Source organism: Camelus dromedarius, chromosome 11 (genome assembly GCF_036321535.1).
Source record: "Camelus dromedarius isolate mCamDro1 chromosome 11, mCamDro1.pat, whole genome shotgun sequence".
Classification (NCBI taxonomy): domain Eukaryota; kingdom Metazoa; phylum Chordata; class Mammalia; order Artiodactyla; family Camelidae; genus Camelus; species Camelus dromedarius.
In genome coordinates, this window is record NC_087446.1 from 11832916 (window position 1) to 11849916 (window position 17001).

Here is a 17001-nt window from a genome sequence, read left to right on the forward strand (position 1 = left end):
AGGGTTCAGTTTGTGAAATAATGCAATCTGGCAACATTCCTATCATTTACAGCATTAGCTATCCCACTGAGTTAAAAACACTGCAACACTGCATTGATGGAGCAAAGCTTTTACATGTTTAAGGTGGTTATTGACTGATGTAAGGAATTTTTGTGAAATCCCTGAATAATGAATATGTCTTCAGTATACCTTACTGATTAGGGTGAATATTGCTCCGCATCCCATCCCCGGTCTTATTTTTTTTTTTTCCTCTAAAAGCCAGTCTAGAGAATGCACCACATTTGGGTAATTATAATGGAGATATTTATTTTCCACGTGCTTATCTTTCAGTTTCTGATGTTATTCCATTATTTTCTTCTTAGCCTGTAAATCTCATGTCTTTCTTCCCTTCCTCAGTCACATTACCTTTATTAATATGGTAACGTATTGTAATAATACATTTTACACTACTAATGAAGTGAAGCAAAGCAATCAATAAAAAGAAAGCCCAAATTCTTGCTTTAACTTTACCCGGGTTCCGGGGCGGGGGTTGGAGTAGGGGAGGAGGAATGTAGTAGGAAGTAAGGACAGTCGGCTGTAAAAAATAAAAATGACCCCCTTGTTTTCAGCGCGTTCTAGAACAGAGCTCCACGTCACAGGAAGAAAGGAGCAGCTTTCGAGCTAAAAGGCTTAGCATTAAACTTTGACACTTTAATGGTCTCTAGGATATTAGATAATATTTTATCATATTATGTTCTTCTCCGACACGGTAATGGCATCCAAACCAGATAAGATCTCCCATCCCTGCAAACGTGCAGGGTAAGACTCATCCCAGCAGAGATAAGACAGCAGGACCCAAGCTTCGCAGTTAACTTATCCCGAAGCTCCAATGCAAACGTTTTTCACTTCGCCGGGGACGCTGCTGTGCAACCGCTACCTTCTCGCATTCTCCTCGGCGGCTCCGTCGGCCACTGAGATTAGGTAAACAGCGCTCCAAAACTGGGGAAGAGCGGGTGTTGGTGGTGATGGTAGAAGTTGGGGGGTAGGTGGGTGAGGGGGTCGCTGCTGAAAGAGGCTGCAAGGAAGGGTGCGGATGGGGGAAGGATCCCGGCTGGGGCAAGCTAAAAAGGCCGAGAGCTGGGTTACTTAGGTAGGAGACACGTCCGGAGCCGAGCGAGGGACAAACCTCCGAAGCCCTTGGCCCCGAGCCTGACCTCTAGGGAGGGTGGTCAGTGCGGCAGCTCCAGCTCGGCGTCCTTTTCTTACGCACCCCCTCCCTCCTCCACCCTTGCACTTTATCCCTCCTTTTGCATCCTTCCCCTGCCCCTTCCTAGAACTGGGGTGGGCTTCCCGCTGCCTCCTCTCTGAGTCCAAGGGCTAAGAGAGCGGCACGCGGAGGCGAGGTAGAGACCGGGCGGCCCGCCCAGTTGGGGAGAGGTTGGGGCCCCGGGGGGAAGGGGACCCCAGAAGACTTGGGACCGAGCTGAGGAAAAACCCGGGAGCTGGATCGCGCGCGGGAGCGCCAGTCTCCCAGTCAGAGTTGTCCATCCCTCTGCGTCCCCCTCCTCTGGGTTCTCTCTCCAGGCCTCCTCCTTCTAGCCACTCTCACATCCCCTCCCCCTTTGCCCGGGCATTTTCACCCACTCCCTCCTATAGAGGACTCTTGGCGCCCCACTCTCGTCTTTAGGACTGGGAGGCTGGAAGTCCATTCAGTGGGTCCGCTCGGGGTTCTTGCGCCAGGAGGGAGAGAGCAAGAATGAAGTCGAAACAGGGAGGGGGTGTGTTGTGCATGCATGGGGTGTGTGTGTTTGGGGAGGGGAGGAGGAGGGGGACAGAAATGCAGGTTCTCGGAAAGAATAGAGAGGCTGGGACGGCTTTCTTGAACACATAACCCCAAATGGTGCTGTCCAAGCCCTTCAGCGTGGCTCCCCGTAGCCTGAGCCTGCCCCATACCCTGTCCCTTTTCGAGAGAACGGCGACCCGAGTAGAAGTGGAGGCGGGGAAACTTCCTACTTCCCACGACGGGTGTTTTGTTCAAGGGGGAGTGGACAGGCTGCACGGCCTTGCGAGCCTGCAACAGTCTCTACGATAGCAGCTGCGGACCCGTCCCGTTTCCCTTCCCCCTCTTTCCGCGAGGCTCGCCAGGCCTGAGGCGCCGGGGTGGGGGGAGAAGGGCGGGGAGCTGCCGGCTTGCACCCTTTCATCCCGACCCAGGCCATAATCCCGGCTCCGGGTGTTGCTTCCGCCTGCGTGCGAGAGAGCTGGAGAAGTAGAAGGGAGGTGCCTCGCCTGGGGGCGGGGCCTAGGCGGGGGCGACCGCTTGGTCCGCGCGGCTGCGGCGCCTGCCATTGGCCGGCCTCGCCGTCACGGGGTGGGGGCGGGCGCCGAGGCGGGCGCTGGCCCCGCCCCCGCTCGGAGCCCGGCCCAGGCTCGAGGTCCCCCCCAGCTGCACAGACATGACACAGACACACAGTCACTGCAGCTGCTGAGCGAGCCCGGCGCTCTGGGCACGCGGCGGCGGGGCCAGCCCGGAGCCCGGACCCCAGCGCTCGCCCGCCCGCCCTCCCGCCGGCCCCCGCGCGGCGGCTCCCGCCTGGCCGGGCGCGGGAGGCGGGGATTGCGCGCCGGCTCCGGCCAGCGGCGCCGGGCTGCCGGAGGCGGCTGTAGCGGCCGCCCAGCTCCGAGTGCCGGGCGCTCGGGGAAGCCGGCGCGTTTCTGAGGCGGCGGCGGCCGAGGCCGGCGAGCGCTCCCGGCTGCAGCGGGGCCGCCCGCCTCGGTTCCCTGCACCCACCGCGCTGCGCTCCGCCTCCGCTCCGGTGACCTTCCCGGGGCGCCTCCCCCGGCCCCGCGCCCCTGGCCCCGCTCTCCAGGCCGGGGCGAGGCCCTCTCCAGCGCCTCCTCACCGCGGAGCCGCGGGCGGGCGGCGCAGGCCCGGGGGGAGGGGGCGCCGCGGCCGGCTGCAACCCCCCCCCGCCGCCGCACTCGGTGCCCGGCCGGCCAGACTGCCGCTGCCCCGCTGCCCCGCTGCCACGCTGCCGCCGCGCGGGAACCCGGGCGCCTGAAGCTGGGGGCGCGGCCGCGCTCGCTTGGCCGGGCTGGGATCGGGCAGGCCCTGCCCTGAAGGGGCGAAGCGGTGGGGAGCGCGAGAGGTGGAGCCGGCCCTGGCGGCTGCCCCGTGTCTCCCCCCAGTGCCCCGTCCCCGGACCCGGCCCAGAGGCGGACCCAGGCCCTTGCCCATGCGGGGCGCCCCCGGCTCGGAAGAGTCCCCGAGGCAGGGAGCAGCTCCAGGCAGCAGCGCCGGAGGGAGAGGAAGAAGGGACAGTGATCATCCTGGGCGGCCGAGACCCTCCTCGCCGCGTTTGCAGGCGGGGGCCTCCCTGAAGTCTGCGCTGGGCACCGCCGCTTGGACTAGGGCAGCGCTTGCTGGGACCCCGACCCGGAACCCCTGCGCCTCGTAGGCGCCGGCAGCGCCGCGGCGCCACTCAGCTCTTCCGCGGTCTCCCTCTGCCTGGCGGCAGTCACGGCCAAGGTAAGAGCCCCGGGAGTGCGAGAGGACCGCCCCGGGGACGCCCTGGTGAGCGGCGCTGGACAAGTTCTCCGAACCTGTAGCTGATAACCCCTGTCCTCAGGATGCTGGCGAAGAGGGAGGGAGTGAGGGCACATCCTCTGCCGCCTGGCCTGGGGAGGTAGAATTCGCCGAATTTCTGCTGTCCCCCAGGACCTGCCCCAGGACCTACCCTGCTCCGAGACTCACAGGCTGCTAACGGGGAGCATGGAGGAATTACCCGATAACACCAGGAGGTGATGTCCACCCCCCTTGCCCCGCAGCTTGCAAGCTGTGCACCTGTGCTTTGGGGGAACCTGCTGTGTTAGGAGCTGTCCCTCTTGGGCGATCCCCACCTGCCTTTCCTGGTGTGATGCTGTGAAGAACTTTTCTTTGCTCCTTGTTGCGGAGTTGAGGCCGATTTGGGGTGAGAGCCACAGCTTGCGAGTCCCTCTATTGGACAGAGCGGTTGGGTGGCAGCGATAGCTGTAGAGAGGAAACCCAACCAGCGTCAGTCCTGTTAGACAAAGCTGCTTGTGTTGAGTAATGAGGGACAGCGATCCAGACAGTCTTGCTAATGTCACTGTTTCTAAAGGGTGGAGTGACTGACTCCATAGTTTGTGTGCCCTTAAGTTATTTTGCTCGATGCCTTATTGCCTCCTCAGTCCTGCAAGCCTGTTCTCGTCTGTTTGAAATTTATTGAACCTATGAGCTTTCCCTGGAACCATCTGATTTTAAATGGGTCACTTAGGAGGGAACAGATTGTCTCTCTTGCATCGAATCCATCCTCCGGGTGACCCTGTTTAATGGGGATGGGTTTTTCTTCATCCGCAAGCTGATGTACCTCGGTTGAGCAGGTTTCTGGTGAATTCCGAATCTGTGAATTTTGGCACTCAGTCCATTAAAATGATCTCCTGAGGGAGCAAAGTAGCAACTTAACAGTTTCTGTGAATGTCACAAGTGCCCCAAGAGAGGGCTCAGGGCTCCTGCTTCCTTCATGGTGGGTGGGAGGGAGGAGAGGTGGCAGGTGGACGTTCACCTCCCCTAGATGCAGTGCCATCCTTCTCAGACTCGGGTGGAAACCCAAACTGCTTATCCACTCCTTGTCAGCAGTCACTTCAGGTTAATTTTCTTCCTCACCTCTCCTGCCTTCCCACCTCTGGAGTCAGTTTTGATAGACTTAAGATTAAAGGAAGGTTCTAAATTAGGAAAGGAGCAAGTGGAGATTTCTTTTCTCATTTCTCACAGATGGGTGACATGAATGAATTACTCACGGGCATGCTGAGTCCCCACTGGGGATTTAAAAAAAACAGAACAAAACACCTGGCTTTAAGGGTTCACACATCTCTTAGTGTACCTTTATTTTGCAAGAGTACTTTACGCCTTAGTGAAAATTGCTAAGGGAGAACACATGCTTATCAAGCCTGGCCCTGTTAATTCCATCCAGGGAAGAAAACTAATTGGAACAGAGAGGCAAAATCGTCAAGATTTAGATCTTAGTGGGTTCTCAACAGTGTCAGGGAAAGGAAACCCATCTCCCTAGTGGGAAAAAGAAAAGGTGGTATCACGTTGAAGTTGGCAGAAGTCACTACTAACAAGCGTGGGCCCTGTTACTTCACTTAATAAAGTGTGCTTTATTCGGCCATCAAAGGCTTCGTAGACTGATTCTCATAGGTTAACTTTTTGGTGTGGGATAATGCAGACCGCTTTCTTTTTGAAACATAACTAGAAGGGCCTTGCGAATGAAATGAAGGTGTTTTTGTTTTTGTTTTTGTCCTATTGTAGGTCTCAGGAGTGCTTCCATCTCTTGGGAAGGAGGTGAAGGTTTCTCTTGGTTCTGGGTTCCTGAGCTGTGCTTGAAAGTTGATGCAGAATGTGGGAGTGTCTCCATCCTTCGGCCACCTACAGTGGCAGGACACTAGGGGGGACTAGTTTTCTGTTTCAGCACTGATGAAGAGAACACTAGGACCTATGTTACAAAAGGCCGTGGTTTATCTCTAAGGCTCAGGAAGCGAACTTTTTGGTACCCAGTGTGCACTTGCAAGAATGAGTGGATTCTGAACGGTTAAGTAATGGGTCTGCCTACATCTAAAGTATCATTTGGGCAACTCAGAACAGGTTAACTGCAAAGTACCCTGTGAGACTGAAAAAAAGCTCAGTAATAATCTCTAAGTATATGGGGGCTTCACATTTCTGGGAGCCAGAACCTTTTGCACATTCCATCCTTTGAGCATTAGACCACGCTAACTTTTAAGTTCCCTGTTTTTTTGTTTTGTTTTGCTTTAAAGAGAGGAGGTGGTAATTAAGTTTATTCATTTATTTATTTTTAATTACTTTTTTTTTTTTTTTTTTAGTGGAGGTACTGAATATTGAACCCAGGACCTTGTGTGTGCTAAGCATGTGCTCTACCACTAAGCTATACCCTCCCTCTCCTCTGGGGGTTTGTAGTCAAAACTCCCCCTTCTGCTTTTGGGGCTGCACCTCCCCTGTGCAGTCTTCATAATATTGTGCTACCCTTGTTCTATATGGAGTCTAGAATTGACTCCTTTAAACTTACAATTTCTCACTGTCATCCTCTTGAAAGTACATACCTTGTGTTTGTACAGATGTAACATCACATTTGATAGTGTGGTTGCATGTTCATTTCAGATGCTCTCTCTGCACTTTTAACAGTATTAAATCATTAGTGTCTAGGTTTTCTCCTGCAGAATTGGAAGACAGTTCTCTTTCTGCTGAAAAACAAAGCCGCGTTGCCCAGGCTTACCCACTGTGGCCAAGTCTCATCAAAGCCGACTCCAGAGGTGGTGAGATAGGAAAGGTTGGAGAAACAGTCCAAGAATCCTGGCACAAAGAAAGGCGGATGTAGCCAAGATTTAGGACTTAAATTGGATTATTAAAGACCCAACACAGCATCCAGAATTAGATCCAGTATTTAGATCTGTGAACTTGCAAGAGTTACTACATTTCCCTGAACTCTGGGGTCTGTGATCCTTTACCCACATGTATTGAACATATTTAGGGAGTTAGAGGGGAGCTATCATTGTGGTAAAGGGGAAATGGCCAGCATAAAGCTTTATTTCGGCTATCAAAGGCTTCATAGACTGATTCTCATAGGTGCAGTATAGCCAAGGAGGAAGAGATTGGAACAGGAAAATACCGTTAAATTTGCCATTGAGCATCAACTAGTGAAAAATGGTCCTAGAGAAGATACGACCGTAATCTTAAAGCATGAGTGAAGCCTTGTGAATTTCATGGAAGCCGATGGCGGAGGTACTGTAAGAAGTCAAGGTGGGATTCTGGCCTTCCTTAGGGTCCATGAATATGATGAAGGTGTCCTTGCAGCCAGAGAGTCTCAGAGAGGAGGCAGCACGTGGGCTCAGTGGTGTAAGACCTGGGGAACTGAGAGCTCCAGGCACCCCACCACTGACATAGTATGGCGATTCAGCCGTCTCCCAGAGTCTGCTGGTTTTGGCTTTGCTGCTCGGCTCCAGAGCATTTGACATCGAGAGGTGCTCAGGTTCTCTGTTCCTCCCTGACCACACTGACATTTGGAGAGCAGTAGGCAGCAGCCAGTAAAGTTAAGGCTTAATTCAATGTATTTTAGGAGACTTTTATCCTTTTAACTCAACAAATAATAACTGAACATCAGTTGTGTAGCAGATACCATGCTCCATGTGGGGGCTACAGAGGGTCCACATTTAGTTTGTAGTCTTTTGCAGGGAGGCAGACAGTGAGCCATTACAATCAGCTCCTTTGGTACAGGTTTGTTGAGAGGATGAGCTTGAGTTTGCCAGGACGGTAGAATGGGAGGGAATCCCAGGCAAAAAGGGCATCATGGAAACCTTAAAGTCTGTAGCGTGAATGGAGAGTGGTCGGTAATGTGGCTGGAAGATGAGATGTTCTGGAAGAGGGAAGCTTAGTGTTAACAGGGAAATAATTTCATAGGATTCCTAGTTTCATGCTCCATGTAGTCAAGCTGTGACAAGAATAGTGCTGGATAAGGTCCAAGAGTACTGTTTGATTATCCCACATTGTTATTAAAAACAGAAAAAGAAATTTTCTCTTTTGTCCTTTATCCATCTCCACATAGCATTTTGCCTGTTCTTTAAAAAACTACTAGAGATGCAGATAAAGAAAGGGTCCCTTATCAACCATAAGTCTGCCCTCTTGTGTACGTGACTTCCATTCAGGGGCTTTCATTATGTGATTATGCAGCAGTGGGAGAAATGACAGCGTTACTTGACAAACGATGGAGTGTGGGGGACAAATTCTTCTCCGTGAGACCAGATTCCGTTTTGTCAGATTTGCTTCTGGGTAGAGTGATGGTTGCGTTTCACACTTGAACAAGGTTCTTGTGTTTGAATCAGTCCTGGCCCAAATTTCCTTTGCTGTTGGAAAAGGAAGAGTTTTATAATGGAGGATGGATGTGTGCGTGCATTATGTGTGTGTTTTGGGGGATGAGGAAACTGTATAGTAAGAATGAGAAGCAACAACGCTGTAACTACCGAAGAGGATGTCAGAGAGAATGGAAACCACAGTTGCAGCAGTCATCCCCAGGGTCAAAAATATCTAGTTTTTTAGAAACAGGAGCCAGAAGCACAATGGCAGAAGAATCAGCCTGTGTGTGTGTGTGTGTGTGTGTGTGTGTGTGTGTGTGTGTGTGTGTGTGTGTGTGTTGTTTCTATCATCCTTCCCTGAGTTGAGCTGAATGGGAGGCAGGGTGGTTTAAGTAAAATGGGGAGATCTGGGTTCTAGTCTTGCATCATCCTATGCTAACTTGCTGTGTGACCTTAGAATACTTCTTGACCTCTCTGGGCTTCAGGTGCTGTCTCCATACTTAAATGAGTTTTCTGTTTTGTAACTAGGTATGTAGAGGCCCAGAGAAGGGGCTGGCCTGAATTACTGAAAAGCTCAGACTAGTTAGGTTTTCTGGCTTTCTAGCTCTGAAATGGGAAGAGGTCCAACCAGTTGAAAGGTGTACTCTACCTTGAAATGTCAAGCATGCAATGCTGAAGAAAGGAATCAACAAGGCTTTGCTGTGTTGGTTGTAGATTCTGTGGAATTCTAGATTGCATTAGGACCTAGCAGTTAGGCCATTCCTGAGTAGCTGGCCTTGCTTGCTAACTTCTTACGTGTTATGGAAACCAGTGGGTTTGGGAATGTTCCCTATTTGAGAACTAATTGAGGGTGAAGTGCTTTGAGATAAAAAGCAATGCTGAAAATTACTATTATTTCCAAATTAAGTAGATAAAAAATGAGTTGACCCCTTGGAATTTTGCAAAGCCTGTACTCTAACTTGGGAAGGGGAGCCCTCTCATTTGGCCAGGGAGGTTACCTTATAAGGGAGCTATGGAGTGAGTGTGGAGAGGAGGGATATTGGGAAGAAAAATAGACGCAGAAAGCCATTGCATAGCAGTACACATCAGGGAGAATGCAAACCAGCTTAACCTTATGCCTCCTAGTTTGTGTTGCTAGAAAGAGGACTCCTCACCACTCTGGCAGTGATGATCTGGTGTAGAGGGCAGTGCTTATTGGAACGAAGAGGCTTGAAGCAAGTGTAATGTAAATATGACATTTGTTACATTATTATTTCAATATGGATGCTAACTGGAGGAATGCCCTATTTTAGAAGAATTTGGCTTATCGATCTGATTTTAAAAGCAAATAATTTAACACAAGTAACTCTTAGGGGTACAAAAGGATTTTGATTTTACAAAAAGGATTCAAGCCAGTCTCTTTTTTCATAGTGAGTTCTTGTGTCTCAAATTATTTGATTAACATAATCAGGACGGATACTTTTGGGAGCTTTACCTGTTACATAAAACCAAGGATTTTTCAGATATAAACTTTTCAGCGTTTGAACAAATAACTCACCAGATTCATCTGCCAAGGAGCCTCATACTGAGCTGTATTACAGAAAGGTACCCCTAGCAGTTACATGAACTTTGTAACCACTGACTGACCACGTAGTATTACTTTGCTGACTGACTTGCTGGGAGGCAGGTTGGTGATTTAACTTCCTGGAGATAGGCGTCCTGAGTCCCCACCTGCGTGAGTTCCATAACCACCCCCACATCCTACCTCCAAGAATATATCAAGAACAGAAGTGGTTTCAAAAGTAAATTAGGGAAGAGTTTCTCTAGGATTCTGAGTTTCCCTAGTTGCAGAAACACGGAATTAATTTTGTTCTGCCTGAGTATACAGTAGAGGCGGTGTGCACGAGACATTAGGGAAAAAAAAAAATCAAAATCACGTTCTCTGGCTGGCTCTTCCTTCCTCGCCAGAAATATCTAGGGCTTTTGGGGGTTTTTTGTTTTGTTTTGTTTTTTTGTTCCTTTATCTCTTCTGGAAGTTCCCGGAGAAGAATTGGTTCTAGGAATGAAAGCGCATGGAAGGCGTGTAAGGCTCCAGAGGTAATTTGGGGCAACCTGGAGTCGTGGGTAATCACAGGCTGGGGCTAGAACGGGAGTGCAGTCTCCCCGGTAATTTTAGCCTCTCTCGTCACATCACCGGGCTGTGCCTTGGGCGGGCAGCAAACGCAGATGGAGATGGAGCCCTGACTACTGGGACCAGCTTGCTCTTAACATAGTCCCTTTTTGAAGTACCAAGGCCAAGTGGAAAGACAGGACTTGCTGGTCTTTCCAGCTCCGCATGAGAGCATTAGAATTTAGGAGGATTTACCACAGAACATGGGCATGTGGGGACTTCATTCTTCCTTTTTTTTAAATAAATTTAAATTCAGCAGGGACTCACGAACTCTTCATTGTTCTTCTGTGGTTAGGAAGTGCCTTGGATATATTAAACACATATTTGTTATTATTAAGGTTAACATTTTTGTGGCTGACTGGGACCCATCCCCTCTCCCCTCTGGTTTCCAGAACAGTTGCAGAGATCCTTAATCTGCCAACACTATTTGTGTCCCAGCCTCCTCGACTGATGTCAGCTCTCATCTGGGAATGGTATTTCAGTGTTGCTTCAGGAGCCAAGAGGGGCACAGGCAGAGTGATAAGCAGGGTGGGGCTTTTCTCGCCTCCAGGAGTGGTGCCTGGCGCTTAGTGGGTCTGCACTGAATAAGTTGTTGTGTCCACACAGAATGATTGAGCTTTCTGAGTAATAGCCAGTTGCATTTCCAGCCCCCCCCCCTGGGATGCGAGTGATGGGGAGGGAGAGGTGAGTGGATACCGGTAGACTTGCAGACTTTGGATTCCTTCAGGCCTCCTCCGTCAGCTGTTATTGTAAAAATGCGAAGGACATTTCAGATCAGACAGATGAATTCTCTTAGAGATCATTGTTGTGGTTCAGACATTGATGGTTCTGTAAAAAGGCCGAGAAAGTACAGTACCGGAATGCCTTGTGTGTTTTTGTCCCTCTGAGTTTGCAGGGATTTTGACTTATCTGACATGAGATGGAAGGCTCTGATGCTTGTTCCCACGTTCATGTCAGGCTGCCTTGAAGGTGCCTGGACGAGTGTCTTAGGGACAACAGACCTTAGGATGGACTGCGGGTGATGATCTCTGTGGTGCTGGAGATGAATGTGGAGTGACTTAGATGTGGATGGGCCGGGCCTCCCACGTTTGGAGGCGGGGCCTTCAGGAGGGCGAACTCTCCTCTGCCATCTCGGCGTCTTCTCCCCTTTCTCCGTGGACTTGACTCGTTCCCACTTGGGCTGTGCGATTCCAGAAGCCCTCACTGATGCCTGCTCTGTGTAAGGCAGAGCTGCAGTGCTGAGAGGCCTCTGGAGCCGGGGGAGACCTTTGAGCCCGCTAGACCCACACCACATTTCACAGCTGTGGGAACTACGGCTGGGGAGGTAAAGAGAATCATGCAGAGGGCACGCAGGACCGGAACCCAGGCCTCCTGACTGCCTTGTGCAGCCAGTGGCTCTGCCTTCCCACACCCAGAAGGATATTTGTGTGTCGCTTTTGTGCCAGGGACTCTTCCATCGTTCTCTTCCATTTCATCCTTAGAGCTACCCCATGAGGTGGGTGGTCTTGCTGTCCCATTTTCCGGATGTGGGAGGTGAGGCTCACTCAGGTCCCACAGCCCTGAAGCCAGGAACCAACAGCTGTTCTCACTCCTCGGTCTGCCCTCAGTGCCGCCCTCGTCTCTGGGCAGAATCTCTCCTCCCTGCCCACAGACCCTGCTCTTTCTAGTCTGCATCTACTAAGCCAGCATTCATTCATCAGCCAACACCCACTAAACTCCCCGCTCTGTGAGGTCTTGGCTGGACATGAGGAATGCAGAGGTGAGGAGATCCCCTGCCTGCAGCAGCTAATAGCCTTGTCTTGGTGAGGGAGGTCAGTGCTAACAGAGGCGTGGATGGAGGGCTGTGGGCAGTGTCTTGGGTAGCATTCTGCTTGAGGGAGTAAAGGAGAGAGTGTTCGATCTGGGTTTCAGTGAATAGGAGACAGAATAGAGCCAGGGTGGGGGGAGTGGGCGTTACCTAAAACACCCCAAAGGCCTCTTCGCTTGGCGTCGTTAATGTCTTTATACTCTGCTTATTCCCTCCGTGTCAGCGCCTTAAAGCACTGGGACTCGGTTCACACCCATCCTGCTACACTCCTGAGCACTTAGGAACCCTTCAGTGAACATTTATTAAGTTAAATTGAAAGCCTTCTGTCCTTGCCCTTAAGCAACGTAGTTGGGAAAAAAAAATGTGTGATAAGTTAAACCACAATAGAAGATTCAAATGAACAGTTCATAGCAAACAGTGGGAAGGAAGTGGCAGTGCAGTGAATGGTCATGGCTCACGGGAGCCCAGCGTTGCTGGGAAGTCAGAGGTGGGCGTCTACTTTAGCTGCTGAAACTCAGTGGAGGTTGGGTTTGACTTGGGTCTTTGGACACAGGATAATTAAAATTTGAATAGAGGAATACAAGGGAGGTAGAGGGGCCAGCTTCGGTTAACAAATGCACAAATGTGTATTTTGGAGTTATAGAAGAAGTCGGCTTGGGTTTCTGTTAGCGAGGAGTCGGAGAGGAAGTTGGCGAGCTGGATTGGGGCTGTGGGCTTTTGGAGGCAGGGCGACTTTTGATTGGGAAGATGATGTGTTCAGAGCTCTGTTTTAGGAAGATGAGTAGCAGTATTGGGGCTGGATTGGAGTGGGGAGAGAGGGAAGCTGGGAGGTCCCCTAACAGGCTTTTGCACTTAATTCGTACACGAAGTTCTAAAGTGCGCTGGGCTCGAGCTGGTGCACAGTTGGATGGAAGCCGAGGGAAGCTTCTGAACTTTTCTCCAGCCCTAGTCATTGGTACTGAAGTCTGAGACGGTTTTCATTGCCCCCTGGAAAGTGACCTCATTGGAATAAAAGTCTGCTGTGACAGAAGCAGCCGTTCTTAGAATCACGCTTTCTTCCCTGGCTTGGCTGGACTTGGGGACAGGGCTTGGGGGACAGCGTCCGCCCTGGCGCCCCTCATGTGGGGTGTGTGTTCAGGTGAGCCCAGGGTTATAGAGTAACCTTTCTCCTAGTCCGGGATGACGGCCCATGAGGGATGTTATGTAGAAAATCCTTCCCTTCCTCATGAGGGGCCCCTAAAGCAGCTGTGGAGGGCTGGGAGGGAACTGCTTGGAGCCCTGGCATCTGGGCTCCGGATCCACCTTAATGCTGAAGCTGAGCTGTGCTTCCCGTGATGCAGGGTGGCCTTGCGGAGACATTACAGTACCCCCTTTTCAGAATTGTAGAGTGAGCCATTGTGGCTAACAGAATTTTTCCAATAGGATAGGCTGATTCCTCATAGATGGAGAGTCTTTCTTTTCAAGCTTTAAAGAATAGGGGGTTTTCTAGAACGTTCTGTGTATTTACCCTCACTGGCTCACTATCAGCCACTGGAAAACATCCAACTTCCTTATCAAGACACACCAAGCTTGCTGTGTACTGGCCCCTGCCTCTCTCTGCAGCCTCGTCTCTTGCTCCCCCCTCCCTCCTCCTACTGCATGCGTCACCGAACCCTAACTCATCATTTTTCTTCCTTTCTGATTATCACCCCTCCCCCCAAACCTGCCCAGCTGCGCACATACCTCTCCTTTTGCCTGATAAGCTCTTTCCCTCTTTATCTGCTTGGGCACTTCTGGTTTTCCTTCAAAACCCAGCTCAGGCGCTCCAGCCTTCAAGCTTTTCTCCTGATTCGCGGCGCTGAGCCACATCTCTCCTTGTACTGGCTTCTGCCACTGCGCTTTCCGCACTGTGTTCCCGGGGCTTCCGGCTGGCTGGCTTGCCAGAGTGTGGGAGCCCTTCAGTAAAGACCGTACCTTATGGCTCTGGGGACTCTTCAGTGTTTTACCGTGTGCCTGGATCACGCCGTCTACCCGATAAGTGGTGGGTGGTGGTGGTGATTTTGGATTTGCTGGATTTGGATTGAATTTGCTGGCTAGGCATAATGTAACCCTTTCTTGCTGATCCTTGAGTATTACACTGTACTCAGGGGTACCTGGAGGGGGTATGTATTAGCTTCCCAAGTTAGTCCCACATCTGAAGCATGCATGCCCCCTTGCCGATGACCAGGCGGCAGTGGGTCTTCTCTGGGGCCCACTGATGCCATCAAGGGAGATGGTATAGGTGGTGGGGTAGGTGGAGGAGATGGAGGTGGTGGAGGTGAAGGAGTTAAAAATGATGGATTTGGAAGTGGAGGAGGTGAAGGTGGTGGAGGTGGAGGTGACGAAGGGGATGGAGGTGGTGGAGGTGAAGGGGCCCTTACTGTTTCTCCAGATGAGAAATGTCTCCGGGCAAGCCCTCAAGTCTGACCCATCAAGGGGACAGGGAGGGCTTGACGGACCCTGTCGCTCCCCTTCTCCTGGTCTGTGTAATCTGCACTACTGTGTTGCCACAACCCTCACCCCCATCCCTCTTCTATTTGCTACCTTTCCTGTTTTTTTGCTGCTTTTCTCTGTGTTTTCCGTTTACTCAGATCCTCAGCCTCCTCATTCCCCTCCTCTTAGGCGCTTTAAACCCTGATGGAGAAGGTCAGTCCTTGGGAGGCATCGTCAGACAATCCAAAACACACCTTTTCTTCAAGTGTTTGATGGAAGGCCTTATCCTCAAGTGTTTTACTCTTTCTGGCTGCGGCGTTGGTCCCTAGCTGCTGACAGAGCCCTGGACTGTGGCTTCTGTTTACTAGGCTTCACACCGTTTCACGTTCCTAGAGATCCAGTAGCAGCACTGCAATTATAATTGATGGAGGAAGTATCAGGCAGTGATGGGGAGTGGCTCGGGAGGACTGGATGAATTTGGGCAGAAGCTCGGCGTCGGTGCCCAGAGACTCTTTGCTGGATAACCATGTGCTTATGTTGGAATATTTATTATTGCCTCTAGTATTTGTGAGGTCCATTTGGATTTTTATTACACTGCCCGTGTAAGCCAGGTGTTGGTGCTGCATGAATAGGTTTGCTTAGCGAATCATGCAGGAGTGATAGATGAAGCCTGGGCTTATGAGATGGTTCATGTGATCCAGGCACCAACAACGCTTCATGAACTTGCGCTTGGCATGGGCGCTGGCTGCTTGCTTCAGGGAGCCCTGCTGCTTTTCCAGCGGAGGTCTGACCTAGTACCCAACAAGGGATGCTTTCTGTGGCTCATGCTTCTGGACATTTTCCTTTTCCTTCTGCTCGGGTTTGTCCATAACCCCTGTTGAAACAGCATTTTTGAGCTCATTAAATCTGTTAATGTGTGTGTAATGCTTAGGACAGGTGCTGGGATACAGAAAGCACTCCATCAGTATCAGCTTTTGTCATTGTTGTTATTACGTGGAACCTCTCCACTGTTTCTCCCTCTCTCCCTTCTGGTGGTTGTGTTTGGGAAAATTAGAAGACAAACAGCTCCCAGGGATGGGGTTTGCTGGGGGGTGGGCACCAACTTTCTCTGTTCAGCCTCGTCCAGGGGTCTCAGAAAGTAATCACCTGAGGCCATTTTTCAAGGGCTCTTGGGCCACCCTGCTCCTTTCTCTCGCCTAATTTTGGGCTCTGGCAGGTAAAGGGGATGAGAGCCAATGAAGGGTACAGGAAAGGACTCTTAGCCAGAAGTGATGCACAGCATTTAAAATAACCGTAGCAGCAATCACAGGTGGTAACAATTATACCTCTCACTTACTGAATGCTTCTTACGTGCTTGGGGGATGTGCTTGGCATGCGTGGTGTTTTTTGATCCTCCCTGCAACCCTCTGAGCTGCACAGTTTCATTTTACAGGTGAGGAAACTGAGGTGCATTGAGGTTATTTGCCCACGTGGTGAAGCCAAAGATGGGAACCCAGTTCTGCTTCCAGAGTATGTCCTCTTAGTCACGATCCTGGGATCCACCAGCCCAGGTGTCTTGACACTGGACTACACATACCCCTAGGGATTCATGAAGACGTCCGTGGAGCATTGCAGGTGCAGAGAGTTTTCAGGGAATCAGTTTCCAGATTTTTGACCTCACCTATGGACCCTTCCTTGAAATTGACCCCTGCTGGGTCATGGTTCTTCCTTCTACCTCCATTTTCACAATCATGCATCCCCATTTTATAAAGTTACATTTCTTGTCCAATACTGATCTTACTTGGGTGAGTGGCTCTGAGTATGAAAACCGTAAGGGGCACTAAACAAAGGAACTGTTTGAAATAGGTTTGTGGAAACCTTCTCATCAAGGGAATTCGGCCAGGCTGCCCCTTGCCACATTCTCTTTTATCTGTTTAAACTTGGTGGTAGAAACAGGGCATTTGGGCCCCTGTCTCATGCTAAGGAATGGTATAAAATGTTCAGATCTTAAAAACAAAAAACAAAAAACTTGGCTTTGAAGTTTTCAAATGCACGATGGGTATCAGTTTGTTAGATTCTGTTAAAAAATATGATGTGAAAGTTTTATTTGAAAATGTTAATGTTTACAATATGCTGGAAATTCTATTCTTGGAAATTATTTAGTTGATGATGAAAACTTTAGATGGCAGCCTAAAAATAGGCAAGTCATTGTACAAGTTTTTCAAATTTCAGAATACAAGAAAAGCTTGAAGATCATTGTACCATACTTCCCCCTAAGATACTGAAGTTTGGGGATGGCAATTCTTAAGTTGTTTTCTGCCACAGACCCTTATGTGTACCTAAATATTTCTTTTTTCATAGAATTTCAGGGGCATCAGTATCTCCTAAGGCTCATTCATTGCACTCCTGATTAAGAACCCTTGAAATCATAGAGGATTTCAGTAAAATGTAAACATACTTTAAATTTTGATGAAACTTTTAAGTATGTAGCTAGATGTGTGTTCATGTGTGCAGAGTGCTTCAGTGTCTCAGCAGGGGCCGTTTCAGACATAAGTGATAGAAGCCCAGGTCACCCTGACCATAAAGGGGGAAAAAATGGACTTTATCTGCTTCAGTAACTAGAAAACAGAGGGAAGCTTCAGGCAGTGCTGGATCCAGGTCCTCAAGTGTCATCATGAAGTCCTTGCTCTGACTCTTGGCTCTACTCTCTTCTGTACTGGCATCATTCTCAGGCAGAGTGTCCCCTTGGGATGGC

At 50.3% G+C, this 17001-nt stretch overlaps 1 protein-coding gene across 3 annotated transcripts in view; it reads left to right on the forward strand.

The window, feature by feature from the left end:
• The first annotated feature begins 840 nt into the window (after positions 1-840).
• LARGE1 (LARGE xylosyl- and glucuronyltransferase 1) overlaps positions 841-17001 on the forward strand; it is a 488258-nt gene continuing 472097 nt past the window's right edge. Inside the window, exon 1 of one of the 3 annotated variants that reach the window (XM_064491518.1) lies at positions 841-960. In XM_064491518.1, coding sequence (XP_064347588.1) covers positions 869-960 — 92 coding nt within the window. In that variant the 5' untranslated portion in view covers positions 841-868. Of the gene's footprint in view, positions 961-3007; positions 3509-3531; positions 3781-17001 lie in introns of those variants that run through there. The other 2 variants (XM_031463153.2, XM_064491519.1) reach the window with 2 other exon arrangements.